Genomic DNA, 22,092 nt, shown 5'->3' with positions numbered 1-22,092 from the left:
AATGAATTGTTAACGTGATAGCCCCGCTCTGCCCGTGCTCGTGTCTTGTCACAGCTAAGCCTGCTTGCCCAAGTGCTGCGGCTGCTTGGACAGTAGCTGCCTGAGCCAGCCACGGGGGAACTGCTGCCATCAGCATGCAGAAATACAATAAAATAAAAACTCCCAAACCCTGTGTTTGTTTAAAGAGCTTGATTTAAAACCGTCTTCCAAGCTGGCAGACGGAGAAGGATGAAAGCCAAGTGTGAACTCCTGCCACCCCGAGCGTCTCATTTTACATGGATGATGGGCTGAGGCAATTGCTTTCCTTAATACCAGGTGATTTCGATTCCAGCTGTGCACCATGCCGTCAGTACTTCGGATGCCTCTGGCAAGATTGCTGTCTGCAAACACCCACACGGGCCAAAGTTGCTCCAAAACTTCAGAAGTCTGCAGCAAGGCACCCAAATCGAAGCAAGCAGGGTTTCAGAAGCGCAGGAAACTCACCACTGCCTTCAACAGGGCAAGTCCCTAGGGAGCTCGGGTGGCTGCATCGGGGGGCAGTGGGTGACACTTCTCTCCAGCTGGGCCAGCTCAGAACAAAACAAAATGTCCATCGACAGAGGGAGCTCAGCCCTGGAGCTCTGTAGATCCCTGCCCAGCGGTGATGTCCCCGCTCCCTGGCCTTGGCTGCCGGGCTCTGGAGGCAGCCGTGCAGCTGGCACGCGCTGACACTCTGCTCTCCGAATTTGCATTTTGGCCCACAATAAATATATCCAAAAATAGACACCGCGATGGATTTCTCTTTAGTTTTCATCATTTTCTTTTTTTTTTTTATCCCCTCTGCAAGACAGACAGCCATTTATCCCGGACACCAGTTCTTGTCTCTCTTTTTCCCTTCTTCACTGAGGCTTTTTGGAGCCAGCATCTGTACAAATGCCACGGGGGAACAGCCGCCGTTTTGTGCTCCCTCGGGGGCACAGACAATACCGAGTTCTCTGGAGCTCTTGCGGGTTACACTTGCCTGGAGGCTGCTCCTCACCCCTGCAGAGACGCTTTTGCTTCCCTGCTGGATGGCTTCGGGGTCACCAAGAGGTGGCCAGGGATGGAAAGCACTGCCCACTGGGCACTTTTCCATCAAGGGAAGATGGAAAAGAAAGCCTGGGGAGACCAGCATAGACGGTCTCTGTGCAGCTGAGGAGGCGCTGATGGGATCCTTGTCGGCAGCCGGGCACCCCGGGGACTCGCTGCCAGCAAGTGTTTGCTAACACGGAACCAGATGGCTCTGTAATTGTGCGCGTGTTGTCTTTGAGCGACGCACAGCAAGCGGCATTAAAGAAGATGAAGCGTGGGAGAAGAGTTGAAGGCATCCAGGAAAAAAGCAAGGGACAGCTCCTGTTGCTCCCTGGTTCAGCCCGTACTTTGGGTCTGATGGTGCACATCGCAGGGAGGGGTCACCTGCCCCAGTGCAGCAGCAGGCGCCTCTGTTCTCTCCATCCCCAGCACCTGCCAGCCCCCCAGCCTGCTCTTGGTCACAGGCCCCAAAGGTCAAAGAAAATCCATTTGTTCTGGGTGAGAAAATATCCATTTTCATCATTTGAAAATAAATTGTTTCAGTTTCACTGAATTTCTCTTCTTTTTGGATAAAAAAAAAAATCACTAGGTTTACTGCTCAGCTTTTTGGGTAGCCCTACCACATCCCTCTCCTCCTCCTCCTCCTCCTCCCTCGCAGTCCCCACTTAGCTGTGGTCTCTGCCCATCCCCTCACAGTGCCACTGTGTGTCCCCGGCCACCAGCCTCTTGTCACCCCTGTCACTGCGCTGTGCCTGGCAGGACGGAGCCGGGCTGTGGGATTTGCATAGACATTGATACATCCTCATCAGCCGTTCTCAGCCTTGGTGGATTGATTAAAGGTCTCAGACCTTTTATTTGAGTCAGATAGAGCCAGCAGCACGTGGGCCACCTTCCTGGGTCTGCGGGTCCCGCAGGACCCACGGTGCTCTGCAGTCTGCAAACTCGGAGCCAATTTGTCTGTACTGTCCGATACTGCCTCTGCAGTGCTGTCACACGAACGTCACCGCAGGGCTGCGGGCACACTGGGGCTTACCTTTGAAGAAGAAAGCCTCTCCCCTGATCTGAGCCACGGCATCGAAGTGAGTGTTGCATCTGTTCGGCACGTCCCGCCGCAGCCTGCACAGAGACAGCCGGGTGAGCGGGGGCTGTGTCCCCAGGGTCCCTGTCCTGCAGCCCCCTCCCTGCCCCAAGCCGCGGGGTGAAGCACAGGGGAGCAGAAGACCACAAGCTGTGTCCGTCTGGCGTTCCTCCTGCCCGAGCCCAGCCACGTGTGTGTGGATTTCCAAGGTGGGCACGGGCAAACACCAGCCTGCAGATGGCTCTGCGGAAGATGCGCTCCCTGGGCCACCAGTGACTGTCACTGGGAGTAGAGCAGGGACATGCTCTTTGTCCACCAGCTCTACACGGTGGGGGCAGAGGTGGCTCACCGCTCCCTGGTGGCACAGCGTGGCGTGGCCAGCTGTCCCCAGGCAGCAGGACGTGTGACGGGTGAGAGCCCCCAGCATGTCACTCCGGCACCTGGGGACGTTGGTGCTCCGAGGCCGAGCTCAGACAGCAGTTAGAGGTGCCAGAGCTGCGACGCAGAAAGCAGCCGAGACCAACCAGAGGGACGTAGAGGCGAGGTGATGCAGCATGATGCATGGGCAAAGCCACCTGGCAAGCATCAGGCTGAGCTGCTTTTAACAAGGTGGGTGGGAAAGGCGCAGGGTATGAAGGGCCTAAGAGCTACGAAGCCCATGTGAGAAATGATGATTGATAGAGAACAAGGAGAGGATGCTGGGAACCTGCAGAGAAAAGCTGCGGTGGGTGTCAGGGAAACATAAATCTAATTTGCTGATGGAAGATTCGCGCTGGGCTGCCAGCACCAGCTCAGGCACAAAGTGAGAGACGTGGCGGTGAACGCCCTTCACCCTCGCAGTCACATGTGGGGTGGGAAGAAGAGGCCACCACGAAGAAGTTTCCTGCTGCTGTCACCAGACCACGGCCTCCTGCACCACAGGAGAGCTGCCCTCCTCTCTCTGGGTCCCTGCCCAGCACCCAGAGGCTCCAGCCAAAATCTGGCCACGCAGAGCCACGTGGACAAGCTCCCGTAGAAGCTACACAGCAAGACAGGTCACAAGTGGCACTGCAAATTCACCCGGCTACTTAAACTGGACATGCACTAGACTGGGAGAGATGGAGGCTCCAGACTAAGGCGAAGTATCCCTGACCTCGAGGAGCCCAGCTTGGTGGCAGCACCCTCGTGTGGAGCAGTACACAGCAAGAACCACGTCGTAACGCCGCCGAAGTCCCACGTTTGGGACACGCTGCTGGCATTTGTCATTACTGAAGACCTCACATGCAGCACTTTCCTCTCTCTTTACTCGCAGTCCCTACAGACTTCAGGCACAATTTGGATCCAAGATTTCACTGTGCTTAAAGCAGTGCAGAGAGGACATTTATCTTTGTGTCATCTGCTAATTCCTTGGGGCACTCATTGCAGGAGCTCTGGCACCAAAGGCGTACAAATGTGGCACCTGCATTCAACAAAGGGTCCTCACTAGGTCCTCAGAGTGGCAAATTCAAAAGGAAAAGCCCTTCTGTGATCCCTGGCAGCTGGGACCCCCCCCGAGCGCAGGTGCTAAGCACCTCTGTACCGCGGGCACCACACCAAGCAGGGCAAAGTGGGGTGAAACAGGAGCCGAGATGGGCAGGACGGCAGTGCCTGGGGTACTTTTTCAAGATTAGATTCTCCTACAGCCCCGTTGCTGTAGGAATATTCTACTGTCCGTGCTCTCACTGCTGCTATCCCCTCTTTGCAGGTGGGGAATCGAGGCACAGGGAGATGAAGTGCCTTCCTCCAGGTCACACCTGGATGGGGCAGAGCAGGAGGGGAAGGTGACCGGCTCCATCTCTGCTGCTCTCACTTGGGGTGCTCCTGGTACCCAGCCAAAACGCGTGACCGTGACCCCCTGCCTTTTTGTTCGGTGTCCCTTCCCTTCTTAACTGCCTTGCTGCTCTGGTAGTAATACAATTTGGTAACTCCAACGCTTATTAATGAGCTAGATCCAGGTCCTCCCTTAATGAGGGCACGCTGGCTGCTTGATGACACTCGCAGTGTAAGCAGTCCGTTGCCAACTCAAACCTGCGTTGGAGTCAGGCTGCCGGTCCGCTTGTTCCAATATTCACCCCCGCAGGTACATTAGGGAGTTGCTCACCGTGGAAAGATTTAGGTAACTTATGCACGCACAAATCAGGATCCTGCAGAAGTTTGATTAAAATTTCAGCAAGGATGAGTTCACCTAAGGGTGATGGGGACAAATTGCCATTAACAGAAGTCAAATTTCAAGTTTTAGGGAAAGGCAAAGTGTTCCAAGATAATGCAGAATTTCTGGACATGCCTTGAATGATAAGAACTAGCTAATGAATAAATAGCAACTGCCACTCTTTGCTGCTCTTAACCACTTCACTTGTGGTCTGGCTGGCCAGTGTCCACACACACTGCTTAAAAAAAGGAACAGTGTACACAGGAAATGCCTGGGAGATGCGAGGAAGAAGGGGCACTCTGTGTGTGCATTTATCAGATCACAAGAGGTCCAGAGGGAAATAGCAAAGACAAGACCCTGATGTGGAGCTTTACTGTTACATGTAAATAAAGAACATCACCGACAGCTGAAAAGGAAGGAACCAGACTTACGGGACAGTGGAGCGGTTCTCTGGCAGCTCTGGCAGGATAGGATGGTCATCAGTTTTGCTCCCTTCAGGCTTGGCCGTGGGGGACACAGACTCCCTGACTCCTGTGTGAAAAGACAAAGAAGCAGTAGAGGGGAACGCCGTCCTCCCCATGAGCCCACTCACCCCAGAAGACATCTGTTCCAGCGCGCCCTGGGGCAGAAACGTGCCGCAGCCAGGAGAGGGACACGAACTTACCATAGAGCTGCCAGATTCGGACTTTGTCCTCGTAAGGCAGGTCGTACTTCAGAGGATCCCCCACTGGACCTTGGTAGTAGGGTCTCATGATAGACTCTATGGCAGAGATGTGGGTCAGGCCGATGGCATGGCCAAACTCGTGGACGGCTACAGCAAACAGGTCCATCCCATGGGCATCTGGAAATAAAGACATAGCTGAAATAAAAGTCACTCCGTGCTGAATGTATCAGGCGTTTGGGCAGGACGTAAGAGAAGTAATAGGCATATGTAGAAAATACTGGAAAACAAGGTTTTGGAATAGGTGAAATATGAAAAAGAATTTTTCTCCTGTTGGAAAAAGGAAACTGAAATGGGTCACAGAAAATGGAAAGTCTCAGCCCGTTGCAGGCTTGGGGATCACCCCTCTTGTTCTCACATCACTGATGGTGCCTGAGACTGGGCATCAGGGAGAGTTTATTCAGCATTGACACCTCCCCAGTGACTTTCTTCTCAGCCTGGGCTCTCTCTCTCCTCCCTTTTCCCCAAACTGATCCTGGTCGGTGCCTCCCTGCCGCCTGGCTCCAGGCTGGCTGGGCCAGGCACACGTGCAATTGCTGGTCCTCACCGCACAACGGGGCCCTGTGGAGCTGCACCCGAAGGTGGCAATGACTTTAAGTATGGCTCTGACCAAGTTCACGACTGCAAGCAGTGTAATAAAAGGGCTGGAAAAGGCTGGGAAGCCAACGCCTCTGCAAAGCTCGTGATCCTGAATCCTGTGCAGTGCTTTGCTCTCCCCACTGGGCCTAGGGCACTGGGGGATATTTTTGCTGAAATCTGCTTTTTTCTTGATGACTATTATTTACAGTGCCTGTAAACAGCCGGGGTGTTTATAACCTGTCCTGTTTTCCCCAGCACTAGGAGAGAACAAGACATATGCTTTCTGACATTTTAATGCCAAACTGACAACCTTGGGGGATATTTTTATATCACCTACCGAGCTGTTATTTTTGAATCACCGGGGAGAACAAAATAAATAAAAGATGAAGGTTGGATAGCTCCAAGACCTTCAAAACAGAGGGCAGCTTTCTCGCCGTCGGGCTCAACCCCTTGTCCCTTGGTGGTGCTGAGCCCGTTCCCCCACCTGAGTATTTCCCAGGTGGGTGCACCCACCAGGCACAAAATGGGCACTGCTTCTTACTTAATCACCAATAACACGTCTGTTATGGCAAGCTCCTGGACCTCAGTGCTCATCTCTGCTCTATTTGTCTGCAAAGCAGAGCTGGTGCTTCCCCTGCCTGTTTTTTCCCTGTAGACTGCAGAGCCCTCACCAGGCAGTTCAGCATCAATGTTTAAAACCCAGAAAACTGAGGTGTGTGGCAGTGAGGCCACCCAAATGACAGAAAAGTGGGAGAATGCAGCCCCCATCTGAGAGCTCCCATAGTCACACACACGCCTGCAGCCTTCCAGGTCCCAGAAAAGCCAAGGACTGCAGGTGGGTGACGGGAACGTACCTGATGATCGGAAGGTCCAATATTCGTCATCATCAAAATGAGTGTCTCCTGCCGTGTGGTGGTCTCCAGGGAAGAAAGCATGTGCCACCGTGCCACCCGGCCCGTCGAAGGGATAGCCGTCGTTGTGATCTGCCTTGGAGAAGTCTATCTGGATGTCGGCATTGTTACCTGCCACTTCGTGGAAATTCAGCGGGGTGATGTCGCTCCAGACCTTCAGGGCGTAGTACATCAGGGCTCGAACTGTGTCGTGGCCCAGGTGGGACTCTTTTGGGAAGGTGCGAACTCTGAAAGAAAGAAGGAAACGAAGAGGATAGGGCAGGAGCACAAGCAAACTTCTCTGAGGACCACCAGGAAAAGCTCTGCAGGTGCCTGGTGCATCACAGAGCCTCAGCGAGGTACCTCTTGAATGCCCCAACATGCTTCATAGACGTGTGTCGGCAAGGCTCTGATCTGAACCACTTCTCTTCCAGGGCTATGAGGATTTCAGAGACTGAGTTTGGGTCCTCTGGAAATACCGACCCCGTCTGACACACCAGATCCTGCTGGTAGAGCCCTGTGGGTGCCAGGATTTGACTTCTGCAGCCTTTGCACAAACGCACAGGCCCCTGGGTTTTCTTGCAACAAAGTAGATCATTGCTCATATACGCACGTGGAAATCCAGCAGAGATTCGCTGCCTCCATCTATCTCCCAGTAGGTCTGCTGACAGTATAAAACGTACTCTGAAACCAGGACATTGCCAGCAATCTCTGAAGCTGCAATCCATAACAAGGAGGAAGAGGAAAAGATGCATTTTATATCAATCTCATTCAAAACCCCTCCAACTTCTTGCCTGCAGGAGACAGACCGATGGCGCGCTGTAATTGAGAAGCTCTTGCCTTGCTTCTTGGTGGAAAAAGCATTGCTTAGCTGGGGCTTACCCCCCTAGCGCACTCACCGAGAGGCTGCATGGTTTCTCTGTATCAGCACAGCACCACTCGGTCCCCAGCTCTGCCTTGCCCTGGAAGAGAAGCCAGGTGGGACTAGCAGCGTGCTGGCGTTTGCCCTGCAGCAGAGCATTCAAACCTCCCTTTTGTTCTGCGCTGGCATGAAAAAAGCTAACGCCGCCTGTACGACCAAACCTTGAAAAAGAATTCCTAATACTGTTGATTTAACGCAGAGGGTGAAAAGACAAAGATGCAACGAGGCACCTTGGCTTCTAAAAGAGTATGTTTGGATAATCTTTCATTGACAGCTTTGACAAAAATAAACACTTTCCAGGGAAATATACTGTTAACTGAGTAATTATTGACAAAAGACAAATCTGCTGGAAAATTTCTGGCCAGCTCTACCCCAGTAATAACGGCGGCTTTATTTCTTGTGTACCAGCACACCAACCAAAGTGTTCATGAAATATTCATGGCCTGACAGATTTTAAAAGCGGAAGCAACAATTATGATCACCTCACTTGCCCTCTGCATAATATAGCTGGGAGAACATCACTCAGCGCTACACACCCCAGCATGGAGAAATGACCTGACTAAACCCCTAGAGGTAATTACAGGTGTCAGAAAGGGATGTCATGCCACTCAGCTCTTCCGACGAATAATGATTTGGGTATTGTTAGGCACTATGGATCAGTGAAGGGGAATAGGATTGACTCACTGGCTGAAGTTGGAGGCTCGTGCTTTCGTGTGTTTGCTTCCTATCGCACGCCCTCAGAGATGCAGCCCCAGGTGGGTACCGCCTCCTGACCTGGCCACAGCTAGTGAGCGTGAAATTCAAGACAGAGCAAAAACGGACACGTGAGAACTGCCAAATTCTGCCTAATGGTTTCTTGGAAGAGCTTGGGAAGCCCAGCCTGGAGATGCTGGGGATGAAATGGGGAATCAGGCAATCAATCGTCACAGGCAGAAGAGCAAAAATTGGGCATAACTCTGCCTTTGCTGTCTGTAGGCAAAGAGGAGGCTTTACAGCTAAAGTAAGACAGTTTGTATACACATAGCACTGGATAATCACAGGACTTCAAATAAAACACATTGTAAGGCAGACAGCACGGTGACACAAACAGCATGAGCACGGGATTAGACAAGACACTTGTCAGGAAAATTTTTATTTACAGAGGAGACTGCCTATAACTAGATGGAGAGCATGGTGCCCACTAACACCACAGCATATACGTGCTATTGCTGTAATTTAAAGTGCTGTTGTGAACCTCTGCAACACAAAAAAGGTTACCTGGTTTCCAGATATTCCTTAACTAAGTATCTTTGTCTTCCACAAGAGTACTCTGGACTTCGTTAAACCCTTTACTCCTCTTATGTTTACTGAACAAGTAATTACATGCATAACGCACACTCTGCTTATTCTAGGAATTAAGACTTCCTCTCCAAGACTGTGGTGCCCGGGGCAAGGACTCAGATGTGATGACATTATCTGCTCTTCCCTCCTCAAGCCTTGCTCGACCTTCTACGGCTGTAGAATTAGGACAATTAACCTGATCTCCATTGTAAAAGGACAGTGGATGAAAAGCCACGTCTAAATAGACAAACATGATTAATATTCATTCCAGTCCCTGACATCAGAAATGTTAGATTAATGCATAAACAGGATCAACACTTACTTTGCTTCTTATAAAAGGTCCTGCACCTCTGAGCTGACCCATTTTTATTAGCATGCTGCAGGTGTAAGTGAACCCCTGCCCCCACATCCTTTATTCATTACCAGCATTATTTTTCATGAGAATCCCATCAGAGTTTGCAGCTCAGTATCTGATTTGATTGCAGGAGCTCTGCTAATTACTTTCAATGAGATTAAGAGAAGACTATTATATTGATAGGACATTTGTCGGCATTGCATTACCCAGTTCCACTGAAAAGGAGGCACATTTCCAGCACAACACGAAAGCACACAGGGCTAAATAAGCATCCTCCCACCTTGATTATTATTATTTGCAGCAAATGGTGCTTAGGTACCCAGTGGAGAGCAGCGTTCCTTCTTCTCGGATGTTAATCCCTCCTGAGACTCCCCTTACAGGGCTCCAATCTCGGGTAAAAGCCTGATTTGAGTAATCGGAGAGAAACCTCCCTCCTCCAGATGGTGTCTTGCTGGGCCACCGGGGAGGCACGAGGGCAGCAGGGCAGGCAAACATCCCTCCCCAAATCCTCACCATCCTCTCTGCTCCGTGCCAGCTTTGCAAACCCCTTCCCTGTGGGAACTGCAGGCTCTGGATCGAGATTTCCAGCCGCTGCCTGTCCATCATGCATCTCCCTTCTCCTTCTCTTGTCCCATCCCAAAGTAACTTGGGGTCCAAGCTGGTTACGAGCAGAGCCCAGAGAGGGCTGGTCTGGCTGGCAGCTACGGAGGGCCAACCGTACCAATGGTTACTTTGATTTCCAGGTTCCCTTTTGGATTTTGTCTTCAAAAAGGCAAAAGTCAGAGTATTAGTAATGTATGAGAAATCAATTGCTGGTTAATGAAAGAGCTCCTTCATGTTTCGCAGCCCTAAAACTTCAGAGAGATAGAATAACTGCTGATAACTACCGAACACAGCGGGTCATGGATTGCCTGACAAACCCAAATTGATTTTTTCGAGGGCGAAGGAGGGGTAATTGACAGGGTGGACACTTGCAGGCTCAGCCCTGACCCGGCGCTACCCCAGCATGACAAGGGGCACATCACAGGTGTCACTGGGGCCCCTCTCCTATACCGCCTGGTCCCCTGCTGCCACGCTCAGTGAACACCTGAGCAGGAATGGAGGTTAAAGCTGGGAGCTCTCCTCTGCCAGAGGCACCTGGTGGCACTAGAGCAGAATTATCAAAAGGAAAACCAGGCTGAAAACACAAGGGGAAGCTCCTGGGAAGCTGGGGGTGCAGCTCCTGGTGCTGATACTGCAGTAGACGGCTCCCCGCCAAACCCCAAATTTAGCCCACTGCCACCTCAGCCTAGTCAGCTGAGTGCCTCGGTGCCTGTGTACCACACAACGAGAAATTCCATGCAAATAAGATGCATATGTCTTGGTATCCTGGAAACTTCCCGTGGAGATGAGGCACAGGAGGCAGCGTGTGCCTGGGGCTGTGCTGGGATGCTCGGAGGCTGCACTGCAGGCTGTGCAGGCTGCAGGCTCTCCTGGTTTGCTCCCTGAGCCTTCCAGTCCCACAGGCTGCCTGCGCTGGGAATAAAAAGAAGAAACCTGAGCAACCTGCATGCCTGTAAAATCTTGTTTGTGAGGGAGTGCCTCCTCCACCACTGCACGTGCCCATCCTGAGAGCACCCTTTGGTAGCGCTTTGCTTGCCCCTTTATCCCAGCCTCAGAATTGTTCAAGTTTTCACCTTTAAAATACATGGCATAAGAGAGTTTGGCTTCAATTTTTTCTTTTTTAATCTTCAATCAATATGTAAAAGGTAAGTATGTAAAACTTTATGCCTCTATTGGCAGATTTTCATGGCAGTTTCTAAAAAGCTATTTTAATTTGAAGTGTTGGGTGTAAATACCATGCTGGAGTTTCTGCAATGCTATAGCCTTCTGTTGGCTTATACAGCTCCCAGTCATAAAATACAGCCCTTTCTTGAACAAAAGCCAAGATCTTGGAAAGGATGAAAGGAAAAGAAGAAGAAATGAGTTTGTCAGGAGATGGAATTTTTATATCAGACATATAAAATAGTCTCAGAGCTGAAAGCTTTTCTTTTTATGACAATCTTTGCAGCAGCATCACAGCAGGGCTGGGGTGTATCCTTGGGCTGTAATCACCAGAAAAACCCGACACATTTCCCTTCGGTGCCTTGCTCCAAGCACAACTGCCCGGCCCCATGGTGGGACACAGCTCGGGTTTGTCCCCACCAGGCTCTGCTCAGAGCAGCCACCGGAGTCAGCAAACTGAGCAAATCCCACCGCTGTGCTGCCTTCAGAGGCTTACAGGGCACCAGGGCAGGTTTTTCTAATTCACTCAAAGGGAATTTTTCCCCTCTGAAACACAAAGTTATTCCTCTTACCTGTGAGGACAGGGCTGGTGGACAGACAGAGCGCTTATACCTGCTGGTGGCTGGGGCCATCCCTCAGACTTCTCCCTGCCTCGGCACCCTTGCCCCAGCCATTACGAGAGACCCTCCACAAGCCAAAATCATTTCTTTCTGAAGCTAATGGCTGAATTATATTTCTCTTTTCTGAAGACACTGTCTCAGGGGGATGTGCTGGCACGCAGACCAAATCCCTGTTAAGGCCAGGGATTCAACACTTGTCAACAGCGACAGCTGAGCCCCGATTTGTGACTGCAGCGAAGGTGGACTCGCTCTAGGGACTACATCAGGATCAAAGAGAAGTTTATTAATAATAAGGACATCTATTGATGGGATTTTTTTCACAGGGGTTTTCAGGACAGCCTGAGCATCTCAGAGCACACCAGCAGCTCTTAGCACAATCGCTGCCTTGCATGGCCCTCGAGGGAGGAAACACAAGTCTCAGAGCACAGGTCTCGGTGGGACAGGGATGAGGAGGATGCCCGTTTCCAGACCTCACCTGCAGCGTGGCTGCAGGGTGCTCTGGAAGTCAGACCTAAACCTCTGTGTTTTGCAGGGCCTGAGATCCACATGCATCGCTCACCAGCTTTAGGGGAAAAATATTCTCCCATTGCAAGGTCTAGAAGAAAAGGACCAAATGCCTCCACTACCAGAAAGCGCTCCCGGTCCTCGGTCTCATGTGAGGCGAGATAAAAAGACCCATTTGTGCTGAGCCAAAAATGTGGAAGCTGCTTGAGAGAGCGCAAAGTCCCAATGAACTCCAGAGAAATCATGCTGCAATGCAGCAAAAAGCGCCCAGCCAACCTGCTGGCCAAATCTATCCCTCTGCCGGCCTGCGGCCACGTGGGGCTGGGGTCCTACAGCTGAGGGTGGGAACCCACACTGGGATGGGCAGGAGAAGGCTTTAAACAAAGAGTCCTCTGGGTCCCAGGAGCACAGAGGGACATGCTCTAACACACCACCCCGAAACTCTTCGTAAAGCCTTGTTTAGCTGAGTGTGTTTGTCCCTTTTTTGCTGCGCGGAACTCGCGGAGGATGAGCTCCTACCTCCAGGACAAGTTCCTCTTGTTCCACTTGGTCACAGCCTGCGTGTGCCGCCTCCTCCTGGCCACCGGGCCAGCCAGGTCTGGCAGGGAGCAGCGAGGGGTCTTCATCAGCTCCAGCGTGGCCTCGTCTGGTGGCAGAGAAAAGGGAAAAATGGGCACAACAAGGAAGGTGCAGCCCTGGGTTAAGAAATACCACGGCAGCCACATCCACCAGCCACTTCCACTGGCTGTGGCAGGGATTTGGGCTGAAAGCACTCTCTAAACACCCACCAGCTGGGACAAGGGGAGGTGATGCCCAGCTCCAGCACCCAGCCTGCTGCCACCTGGGCTAAGCGTTAGCTGTCCCCTTAGCGAAAAGCATTCTGTCTGTGAATTGGCCATTATTCCCCTGGCAAAGCCAAGAGACGATCGCATGTAGATAAAATATATCCCTGTTAAGCTAGGAGCTTATTTGGAAGCTGTTCACATCACTTATTTATTTTAAAAACTGAATGAAATCTTCAAGTCCCTGTTCTCACCTGTAGAGCAGGTGGTTGTGCGTTCACTGATTTTCATGCTGGTTTCACCTCTTTACCTTAAATCAGGAGCAAACCCATGTCATGCTTGCAACCCCCCTTGCCAAGCAGCAAACTCAGAGGCAATAAAAAGTATGGCCTTGCTCCTAGGGCTCCTGCAGCTTGTGATAAGGTGGAGGAGAAATGATTGCACACGTTTAATTAAGAGTGGAGGGGAAAGTCCCAGCGTCAGTATGTTGGGGACACAGGCAGCGGCTGCTCAAGTGGCACTGGCTGCTCCAAGGGGCTGGCGAGGGCTGCGCAGAGATGAGCCTGCTAATTAGCATCTTCTCTCTAATTGTCTCCTTGAACAGAGGCAGGGACAGCTCTACGCAAGCACCACGGCAGCCCAGAGATCAGCTGGGGGTACAGAGGGGCGGGGAGGAGATAAACTGCCCAGGTTAAAACTTACTTTCTCCTGTCCTTAGCGAGGATGGGGACAGGATGGTCCCAGCCATACCGGGCTGTGAACCTGCCCCGTCCCAGACGGTCATGGTCACCGCCACCAGCAGCAGGACTTCTCCTCCTCCCCTGCCCTGTGCCCCACTGGCCAAGAAACCAGATTACTCCCTGTACAAACTGGGAGGTTTAATCAAGATTTTTGTTCAATGCAATTTGAGGCTGCAATTAAGGCTTTGAACAGAACAACCTATCAGCTTTAGTTTCTCTGTCTTTTTTCTTTTTGAACACATCAAGAGCTATTTTAAGCACGACAGGAACCCCAAGGGTGTGTGGGTCTGGTGAAATAATTGCTTGCCTCAGGTTGTTAAAAGCACAAGGCAACAAAGCACCTGAGCCATGTAATTACTCTTCCAGCTGCAAACCCGGCCGTCTGTCAGACATGGGCTGCTTTTCCCGGGGATGCAACCCAGCTGCACGGCAGCGCCAAGCCCCCCTCCTCTGCCACAGCAGGGACAGAAGGGCCCAGCACCCACTGACCTAGCACCCCCGTGGCTTCCAGTCCCCCGAACCGCTGCATGGCCATGATGGCTTTTGTCAGCTCCTCCTGTGTCTGCAGCTGTCCTGTGACGGGGTCCGGTGGAGGCAGATAGCCAAATTTCATCAGCCAGTCCTGCGACACAGGTAAAGGGGGGTGAGAAAAGGAAAGGAGAGAAGCAGATGCATAAAAAGGGGAGTGCTGAAGGTCCTGCCCGTTCTGCTTGGAAATACCATCCCCATTTACACATTTACACACGGCTTCCCTATTGAACAGCATGGGCCCTGCTAACAAATGAAGGTGTCACAACAGATCTGTATACATTGCTTAAGTAGCAGGACCTGGTGACCTTCATGCATTCCAGTGCTGACATCTAATTTTCTCATCCATCTGCAAACCATCCCCGATAGTGGCAGCAGCGGGGCCCTGCCCGTGAGGGTCACAACATCGCCTTGCAGTGCTCAGGGGGAACCTGCTGCAGGGATGAGCACAGAGAGGGGAACGAGAGCATCCCTGTGGGGTGGGGACAGGGCTGCCACCCACTAGTGAACAGGCACTGGGCTCTGAAGTTCCCTCAGTGCAGCCCGGTGGCTGAGGATGCAGAGCTTTGCCTTGAACTTCAGCAGAGTTTTGACTGGAAACAAACTCAACCATGAAGCCCCTAAAACTGGGGACAGCAAACTGGGTGGTGAGATTCACAAGACCCAAGCTCATGGGAGGAAATGAACACCTGCCCTAACCCAGGGCTCCAGACAGATTCATGCTGAAACCCTGTGGAGAACATCCCCATATCCTGGTGGCCGATGGCACCCCCAGATTAACTCCGAGCAACGCGGTGACTGGGGAGCTGCCACCAAACCGGGCCCACCAGAGCAAACACCACGGAGGTGTAGAAGCCACTTTTAGCAACTGATGGCTCTTCCCATGGGGAGGCCTAACACCCAGCCTAGCTCCACTCTGCCAGGTGCCTTAAGGCATTTAGGGCCAGGTGTGGGTGAAGCAAGGGGGGGCTGCGAAGCACCCACGCACCCCTCTTTGCCAAAGGGATGCCTGCGTGGTGAGCCGGCATGGCTGCGTGCCCACAGTCACGCTGACACGAGCGCCTCATTAAAACCAACACCGCTGTTCGATAGGAATTTGTCTGCCACGGCACCACGTGCTTTTACAAGGATCTCTCTCTTCCTCTTTTCAGCCTAAAACTGATGAAAATAACACCGTAAATCTCCTTCTTACAACTGCTTTTTAACTGTCTGGTGAATTATCTTCCTAAATCCTTCCTTGCCTTCTTGCTCGCTGATATCTCCTACCTCAGCAGAGGGATCAGCAGAGAATAATACCGCATGCAGACCACCGCGAACACCTACCCTCTATTTGCTTTATCTGTATCAAAGAAGCATCGATCCATTGAGCCTCTCGAAGACTGTTATTGATCCCGACTTTCACCGCGGTCAATACGCCACAAATTTACGGTAGTCAGATCAGTGTCAAGAGGCTGTATCTGCTTACCACTAAAATTCAAAAGACTCAGCGCTTGCAAGAGCCATCCCGAATGCCACAGCATCCCCAGATGTCCCCGGCACACCCCACTGAACCGTTCACACAAAGCTTTATGACAGATCTCCCCACACTTGCTGTGGCCGCAGCACCAGCCGTCGCCATCGGGAAGCATGGCTCCTGTGCTGAATTTCTCCCCGGCAGTTCTCCTCCTTCCCCACCCTCTTTCATGGCTGCCTTGTTTCAGCACGTTGGGTAGTACTGAAGGCAGCCTATCCTGCCATTTCTTGCTGATTCATGGCACAACTGTGTTAGTGAGTGCCTGGTAGAAGCGCGTTTGCAGCATCTCGGCCTCCTGTCGCCCTCAGGCTGAGGGCTTGGGCCTGGCGCTCGCTTCCCTTCTCATTGCTCTTATGTGCCCCGTTGCATCGCAAAAATGTTTGTGACGGAAATTAGAGACACTCCTGATTGCTCCTGAGGAATCGGCTGTGACACGGAGCTCAGCAGTCGGCCCACCAGTTGATGAGGATGGTGTGGTTTAATTTGGTTTCTCCCCCAGCCGTGGAGCCGGTGTCGTTTCTCCCCTAAGGACAGCAGAGCTCTGGGTACATGAGACCTGCAGAGCTCAGCTGTGCCCCTGCCTCCTGGAGAAGGAGGTGGCAGCAGGAGGCCGAGCTGGGAGCAAGGCAATGGCAGGGCCTGGCCGAGGGCCTGCTCTGACCGAGGGCGAGGCTTTGTCTCTTTCTTCATCCAAAGGACCAGAAGGAGCACCAACGCCACTGGCTGCTTCAGAGCAAAAGGAGGGCTCTCAAGAAAAGACACGAGGAACAGGAAAGTAGCATGTGCTTTTCACCTGATTTTCCTGCGCGTGGCTTTTCGTCTAGACCATGATTATCATGCCTCAGGTTTCCCCACAGTTTTACAGACCTCTGCTATACCACTCTCCTTCATCTCCTTACCAACGTAAGGATCTGGCCAGCTTGCTCTCTCCCAATAAACTAATTCATAACACTGAACTTTCACATCCTACCTTTGCTGGGGCAGACAATTTCATTAGGGAAAAAAGCAGCTGGACTCGGAGATGACAAATGCCAGAAGGAATTGTCTGCCTAATTAGGTGTGCCCTGTGAAAGCTTCTCAGATATTTTCTTGTCCTTAATTAGGACAAAAGTTAAACCGATGAACTTTCATAAGTGGAAAGTATGAGAACATCCTCCGCTGAGATAACTTCAATACATTCACTACTTATTTCAACCTTTTTTAAATTAAAAAAGAAAAAACTTTTTTTCCAACTCTCATTAAAATGTTTAAATGAAGCCGTGATTTCAGCTGAATGCTAAAATTCTTTAAATATATTTCTTGCCTGAGTTGACACGATAAAAACTTCTCCTTAAAAATGTGCTGAGTTAAACAAATTGACCCAATCCCATGAGGAGAGGCAGCTTCAGCAACTCTCCGTTTTCAAAAGGGGAAAAAATTGCTTCCCCAGAACATTCAGATGGAGCCGATAACTGATGCTGCTCCCAGCTCTGAGACGAGATGGGAAGAAAAAAACGGAAAGCGCTGCCTCGGTGGCATGTGGGGCAGGGAAATGCCCCCTTGGCCCTCAAACAGCCTGCTCTTACCTCTCCCCTCCCGCTGCAGGTGGTGCCCCGCAAAATATGTCCTACCTGCTGCAAAGTGACCTTCTTCCTTCGCAAAGCGGCCGCCGTGATGACGACACAACAGCGGCAACCTCCGCGGAGCTGCTCCGCGTGCATGTTTGCAGGCAGCTTGCTCGTGTCGTTGGCTAAAAATAAGCTGCATCAGTTTTTCTCGTCTGAGTTCCCCATACTACTGAGCATAGCCTAATGGGGAAAAGTCTGCTTCATGCCTTAAACATGGTAACAGAAGCCAAAATTGTAGTGTTTTTTTTTTTTTTTTTTAAAAGACACAAAGTTAGGGAAAATGTTCATGAAGTTGTCCTCTGCCCTGCAAACAAGCCCAGTTTCAGCTTCTGAATTTTTTGCTCCTTAGGCAATTTGAACTGAAGGCCGGGGAGCCATGCTGCTGTGGAGACATCTGGGACTGGGGCTCTCCAGGGCCGGAGCAAAAGGCTGGCTCCAGCAGCAGCAGCAGCAAAGCCTTGGTATCACTTAGAGCCAATTTTCAGATTAAAATGGCAATTTCATTTCTTTCATAACTCCACTTCCTTTGTATCAATACCCTTTTGTCCTAGAACCTACTTACCTGCTTCATTTTGAAATAGATGTAGATATTGTCCCTCTTTTATGGAAGATTTATGAACTCTGTAAGTTTGCTTTTACGAATATTAATATTATATAAGCTGATGGGCTCGTTCAACTGCCACAGGCAAAAAGAAGTCTCAGTCAGCAAATTTTTCTTCTTGAAGGTTTCTTCTTAAGGGTCATAGGTTGGTGCTTACAAGAAGACAGCATAGTTCAGGATAATGAGGAGAGCATAAACAGGATAAACAGCAAAATCAGGACAAACAGAAAAACTCTGCTAGTTCCATTGTATTATTAAAATAGCCACGTTGCTAAAGCTTAGCCAAAAACATCAGGGTCTTGGTATTGCATAAACATCCAGGAAAAAAACAGCCTTAATCCCGCAGAGTTGACAGGACTCCCTTTGCTCAGAGATGCAGATCTTTATTCCCACTTCACCCGTCGCATCCCCCAAAGCACAGCAGAGCTCGTCCCCAGCCCCTCTGCAGACACCACTGCGCACCCTGAGCTTCGCACCAGCCTCTGCCACCGCGGGACCAGCTCCCTCGTGCATCAGCTCCCACGCTGATGCGTTAACCTGAGCCAGAGGTGCCGCCAGCAGGACACCCCCAGCACGAAAACACCAGCCCTGCCTCAGCGACAGCCACCACACAACACAGCAAGCTTCAGCAAAGTGGAAAAATATATATGCATTTCTCATTTTTATGCCTTCCGTATACTTAGGGAGAGGGGGACACAGCAGCCCCCTTCACCCTGCTCAACCTCTGCCAGGATGAGGGGCATGGGCACCACCGAATGCAAGGCAAGGGATGCTGCCAGCTTCATGCTGGGCAAGGAAGAAAAGGCAAACACACTGCTCACCAATGTTAATGGCCCAGATCACTAAAATAAAGCTACAGCTCAAACATCCGGAACTAATTTCCAAATTACAGTTCACTTTATCTCTGTTGCTACCATTAAACAGGGTGGAAGCTTTTTTTTTCCTTTTTCTTTTTTTTTTTTTTTTAAATTAAAATCATAATAAAAAAAACATCACCACCACTGAAGGCTAGATTAAAGGCAAATTGCTTTTGGCTGTTTGAGTTTTCCTTCCAAGTTTTCACTGGTTTACAGCATTCAAATTTTACAGTAATTTTCATGGGATCAAACAACCTGAGGAACAACGCCCATTAATTAGAGCGACGCATACGGTGCTGCGATACTCCACGGAGCGCGCTCCTGTGATGTAACAGCCTCTGGGCCATGCAAAGCCAGTAACTTTCTTCCAAAGGTTGACACGCACCTCTCTAATGAGCTATCGCATGCACATAATCAGCTGATTAATTCATTAGGAGAAAAAGTGCCGTTTGGGTTAGAAGCAGGACGCCTGTTGCTGCCACTGCTGAACTGTGGGAAGGGTTTCATTAGCTCTTGCTGGAGGAGCCGGTTGAATCCAAACAGCTTTTTAATTCGCTGTGTGCAGAGTCCAGGGTAGAAGTTAATGCAGCTGCTAACGATGCCCTCTCCCTCCCCTTGCTTTAAATGCTCCCTCAGGTTAACAACGGAGGTGTTGCAAACGGCCACGACCTACAGCTCTCGCAGACAGCAGGTCCCTCAGCAAGGTCTGCGGCAGACAAATCGCATCGCTTGGTGACATCAGACGCGGGACACCTGGGTCATCGGGGAACCTGCAGGAGAGCATCTCCGCTCCAGCATGGCTCGCCGTCAGCCAGCACCCAGCTGCCAGCTTGGCTGCCTGCAGGTCTTGTGGGACGTGCCCCAGTCTCCCCTGTATTCTCAAACGCTTGCTTGCAGGGTTGTGCATGTGCTGCTGCTCTCCTGGGCTTTGAGGAATGACACATCGTGCTGTGCAACACGTGCATGAAATCAGATTATTGGGATTTGGAAGGCAATGTCCCCCAGGCCCTCGCGGGTGCTACACAAGGTATCGGCATCTCTTTGGTTGGACGGATCCTGAGCACCTTCCCAGAAACACCGAGGTAATCAAGGGATGCTGCAGATGCAGGAAGAAATTCTCTGCGGACCAAAGAAACGGTGTTTTCAACCTCTTTGTACTGCAGATCAAAGAATCAATTCCCATACATACGAGACAGGCAGAATAGCATAGCACAGAGCAATGTTTACTACAGCTGGTTTATGTTTCTTTCCCGAGCAAGAAAAACTGACAAAACATAAAACAAGATACAGCTTCTCCTGTATTTTCAATATAAAAGTGTATTTTTCTTTGTGGAGATTTAATATGCCAGGGTTTTTGGAGGGGTTTTAGTCACTGGAGGTTTTTTCATCGTGTTCCAAAAACTTCCATGCAAAGGCAATGAACGATGCAAAAAATTTTGTGTAAGTGAAACTCCAGACAACCACCAAAAAAGGTTTCAGGGAATAGTTTGTGTATATATAACATATTTTATTTTTTCATCAAATAGTTTTGCATAATGCTGCCTGTCGTGGTGAAACATCCTTGTCACTAATTAGTTGTTTGAAAAGAAAAAAGTCCTGGCATGTAATAGTCAATCGAACTGCAGTGGGATGCTAGGTAAGTGACTGAATTAGCATTCTTCTACCTTGGTAAAGCAATAGCTTGGAACCACGTAAGCTGTCACTGAATGCGACCCGTGAGAAGAGCCCTCCCCTTCTGTGCGCCTGGGCATCCCCTTCAGCACTGCTCAGCACCTGGAGGGCTGCTCTGAGCTCCCCCCTATGGCCGGATCACTCCGAGCCTCAGACGTGGTGCGAAGGAGTTAAATGAAACGTCACCAGACGCAGCTCTTCCAGCAGTTGTGAAGCCAGGAGAAAAGTCTTCTCCCCACATGCCCTGCCGATGTCCACACGTAACCAAGGGAGAGCTCTCCCTGCTCAACACGGGGAAATAAATCCAGGCAGGAGGCCGTGTCCCTGAAATCACATCATCTCTGTATGAAGAAAAACCAAAGCCAGGACTTTGCAAAGCCAGGGTTTTCTGGGCACAGGACACAGGAACATCCGTGGTTTCCTGGACGATTTTGCACAAGACTCAGCAGAGTCTGGAGCAGCCAGGGGCTGCTGCAAGCAGGGCCAGCTGGAAAATGCTCCCGAGGAAACATCTGCTGGACAGGCACTGAGAGAGCAGGGAGGACTGAAGCCCTTCACCTCGTCTCCTCCCCAGACAGGAGGCTGGCAGGGAGGGCAGCTGCTGTCCCCCCCTTGGAAGCCCTCACAAGCCCTCTCCACCACGCCAGCCAGGACTGTGACCCTGCAAGGGCAGCTCTCCTTGGTTCGTCTCCGCACACAGATGTTCGGACGTTAATTAAAATCTCCAGGCCTCCCGAGTATTTGATGGTGGGCCGTTGACATCACCGTGGCAGACTGCACAGCGAACTCCCAAACACTTCCCATCCTCCAGCTGGATCGGGACCAAGACGAGCGAGGGGATGATGAATTCTTTGAAAAGAAGAACAAATCGCTCTTCAGCAAAGCGAGAACACGCAGCGAGGCTCTCCTACGGGGTGACCTTAGAGGTCCCGGTTTTGCTTAGCGAGCCTGCCCGTCTCATTGGACCCGAAGAGCACGTCTGCTCGCAGGACGTAGGGAAAGTCAATGGCGCATCGAGAACACAGCGGCGCTCATCTATATTCCCTCCCGGCCTCACCGAGATGAGCTCCTACTCTTTCGGTTTCAGTCATTAAACAAACCACGTCTGGTAGCTAACTGAGCAGTCTGTTATACAGCAAAACAAATCTCTCACTAACTCCATTTGTTGGCTCTTTTATTAGGACAGGATACCCTCCAGGACGGGCTCTGGACCAGCACAACCACCAACACCAGCGTTTGCCTCGGCCATCCACAGCCTCCCGCTCAGCCTCCACCCCAGGTTTTAGAGTGGCACCTCCAGCACGGCTTTACTGTCCTGTCCCCCCCTTCCAGGAGCCAACATTTTCCCTTGATAAATCCTCCCAGCTGCACGTCCCTGCTCCACTCACTAGTTACAAGATCAGCGGCTTCCTTCCTGCCCCTTGTAGCATCGCGCTTCCCTCCAGCTCGGTACGCTTGGTTTTCGAGACAACCTCAGGACACAGACTGCCTGTTCAAATATGCTCACAGCATGGCTTGCTTTTCCTTTTGAGACGCCGCAGAAATTCCGTCACCCCCCGCAAACTGGGAATTCAAAGTCTGTGATCGCTGCGTGCTAGGGCTGGCGCCGGGGCTGCCGACGGCAGACGCTGCGCTCGCTTCAGCAGCCCTCGGGCTGGGTCTTCAGTGCTCCTTCCCGTTTAGTTTCTAGCAATGAAAATATTGTGACATTAAGAAATCAATACATCTGAAGCTTTGCTGGAGTGTGAAATAGAGCATCCATCTGGGAGAGAATTTAGCCTGCTTACGTCCCTGGGTCTGTGTGACTGCAGGAAAAGCACCTT

General features: G+C 51.1%; 1 protein-coding gene across 5 annotated transcripts in view; it reads right to left on the bottom strand.

The window, feature by feature from the left end:
- Positions 1 to 22,092, bottom strand: part of MMP17 (matrix metallopeptidase 17) — a 50,494-nt gene that overhangs the window by 5,055 nt on the left and 23,347 nt on the right. For 3 of the 5 annotated variants that reach the window (XM_083803378.1, XM_083803379.1, XM_083803375.1), the window contains exons 2-8: positions 13,982 to 14,114; positions 12,490 to 12,616; positions 7,385 to 7,447; positions 6,450 to 6,733; positions 4,960 to 5,136; positions 4,727 to 4,826; positions 2,084 to 2,166 (exon numbers count right to left, since the gene is read on the bottom strand). In XM_083803378.1, coding sequence (XP_083659504.1) covers positions 2,084 to 2,166; positions 4,727 to 4,826; positions 4,960 to 5,136; positions 6,450 to 6,733; positions 7,385 to 7,447; positions 12,490 to 12,616; positions 13,982 to 14,114 — 967 coding nt within the window. Of the gene's footprint in view, positions 1 to 2,083; positions 2,167 to 4,726; positions 4,827 to 4,959; positions 5,137 to 6,449; positions 6,734 to 7,384; positions 7,448 to 12,489; positions 12,617 to 13,981; positions 17,399 to 22,092 lie in introns of those variants that run through there. The other 2 variants (XM_083803377.1, XM_083803376.1) reach the window with 2 other exon arrangements.

Source organism: Anser anser (genome assembly GCF_964211835.1).
Source record: "Anser anser genome assembly, chromosome: 18".
Lineage (NCBI taxonomy): Eukaryota > Metazoa > Chordata > Aves > Anseriformes > Anatidae > Anser > Anser anser.
Note: the sequence above shows the minus strand (reverse complement) of the source record. Positions and strands in the feature narration are given on the sequence as shown.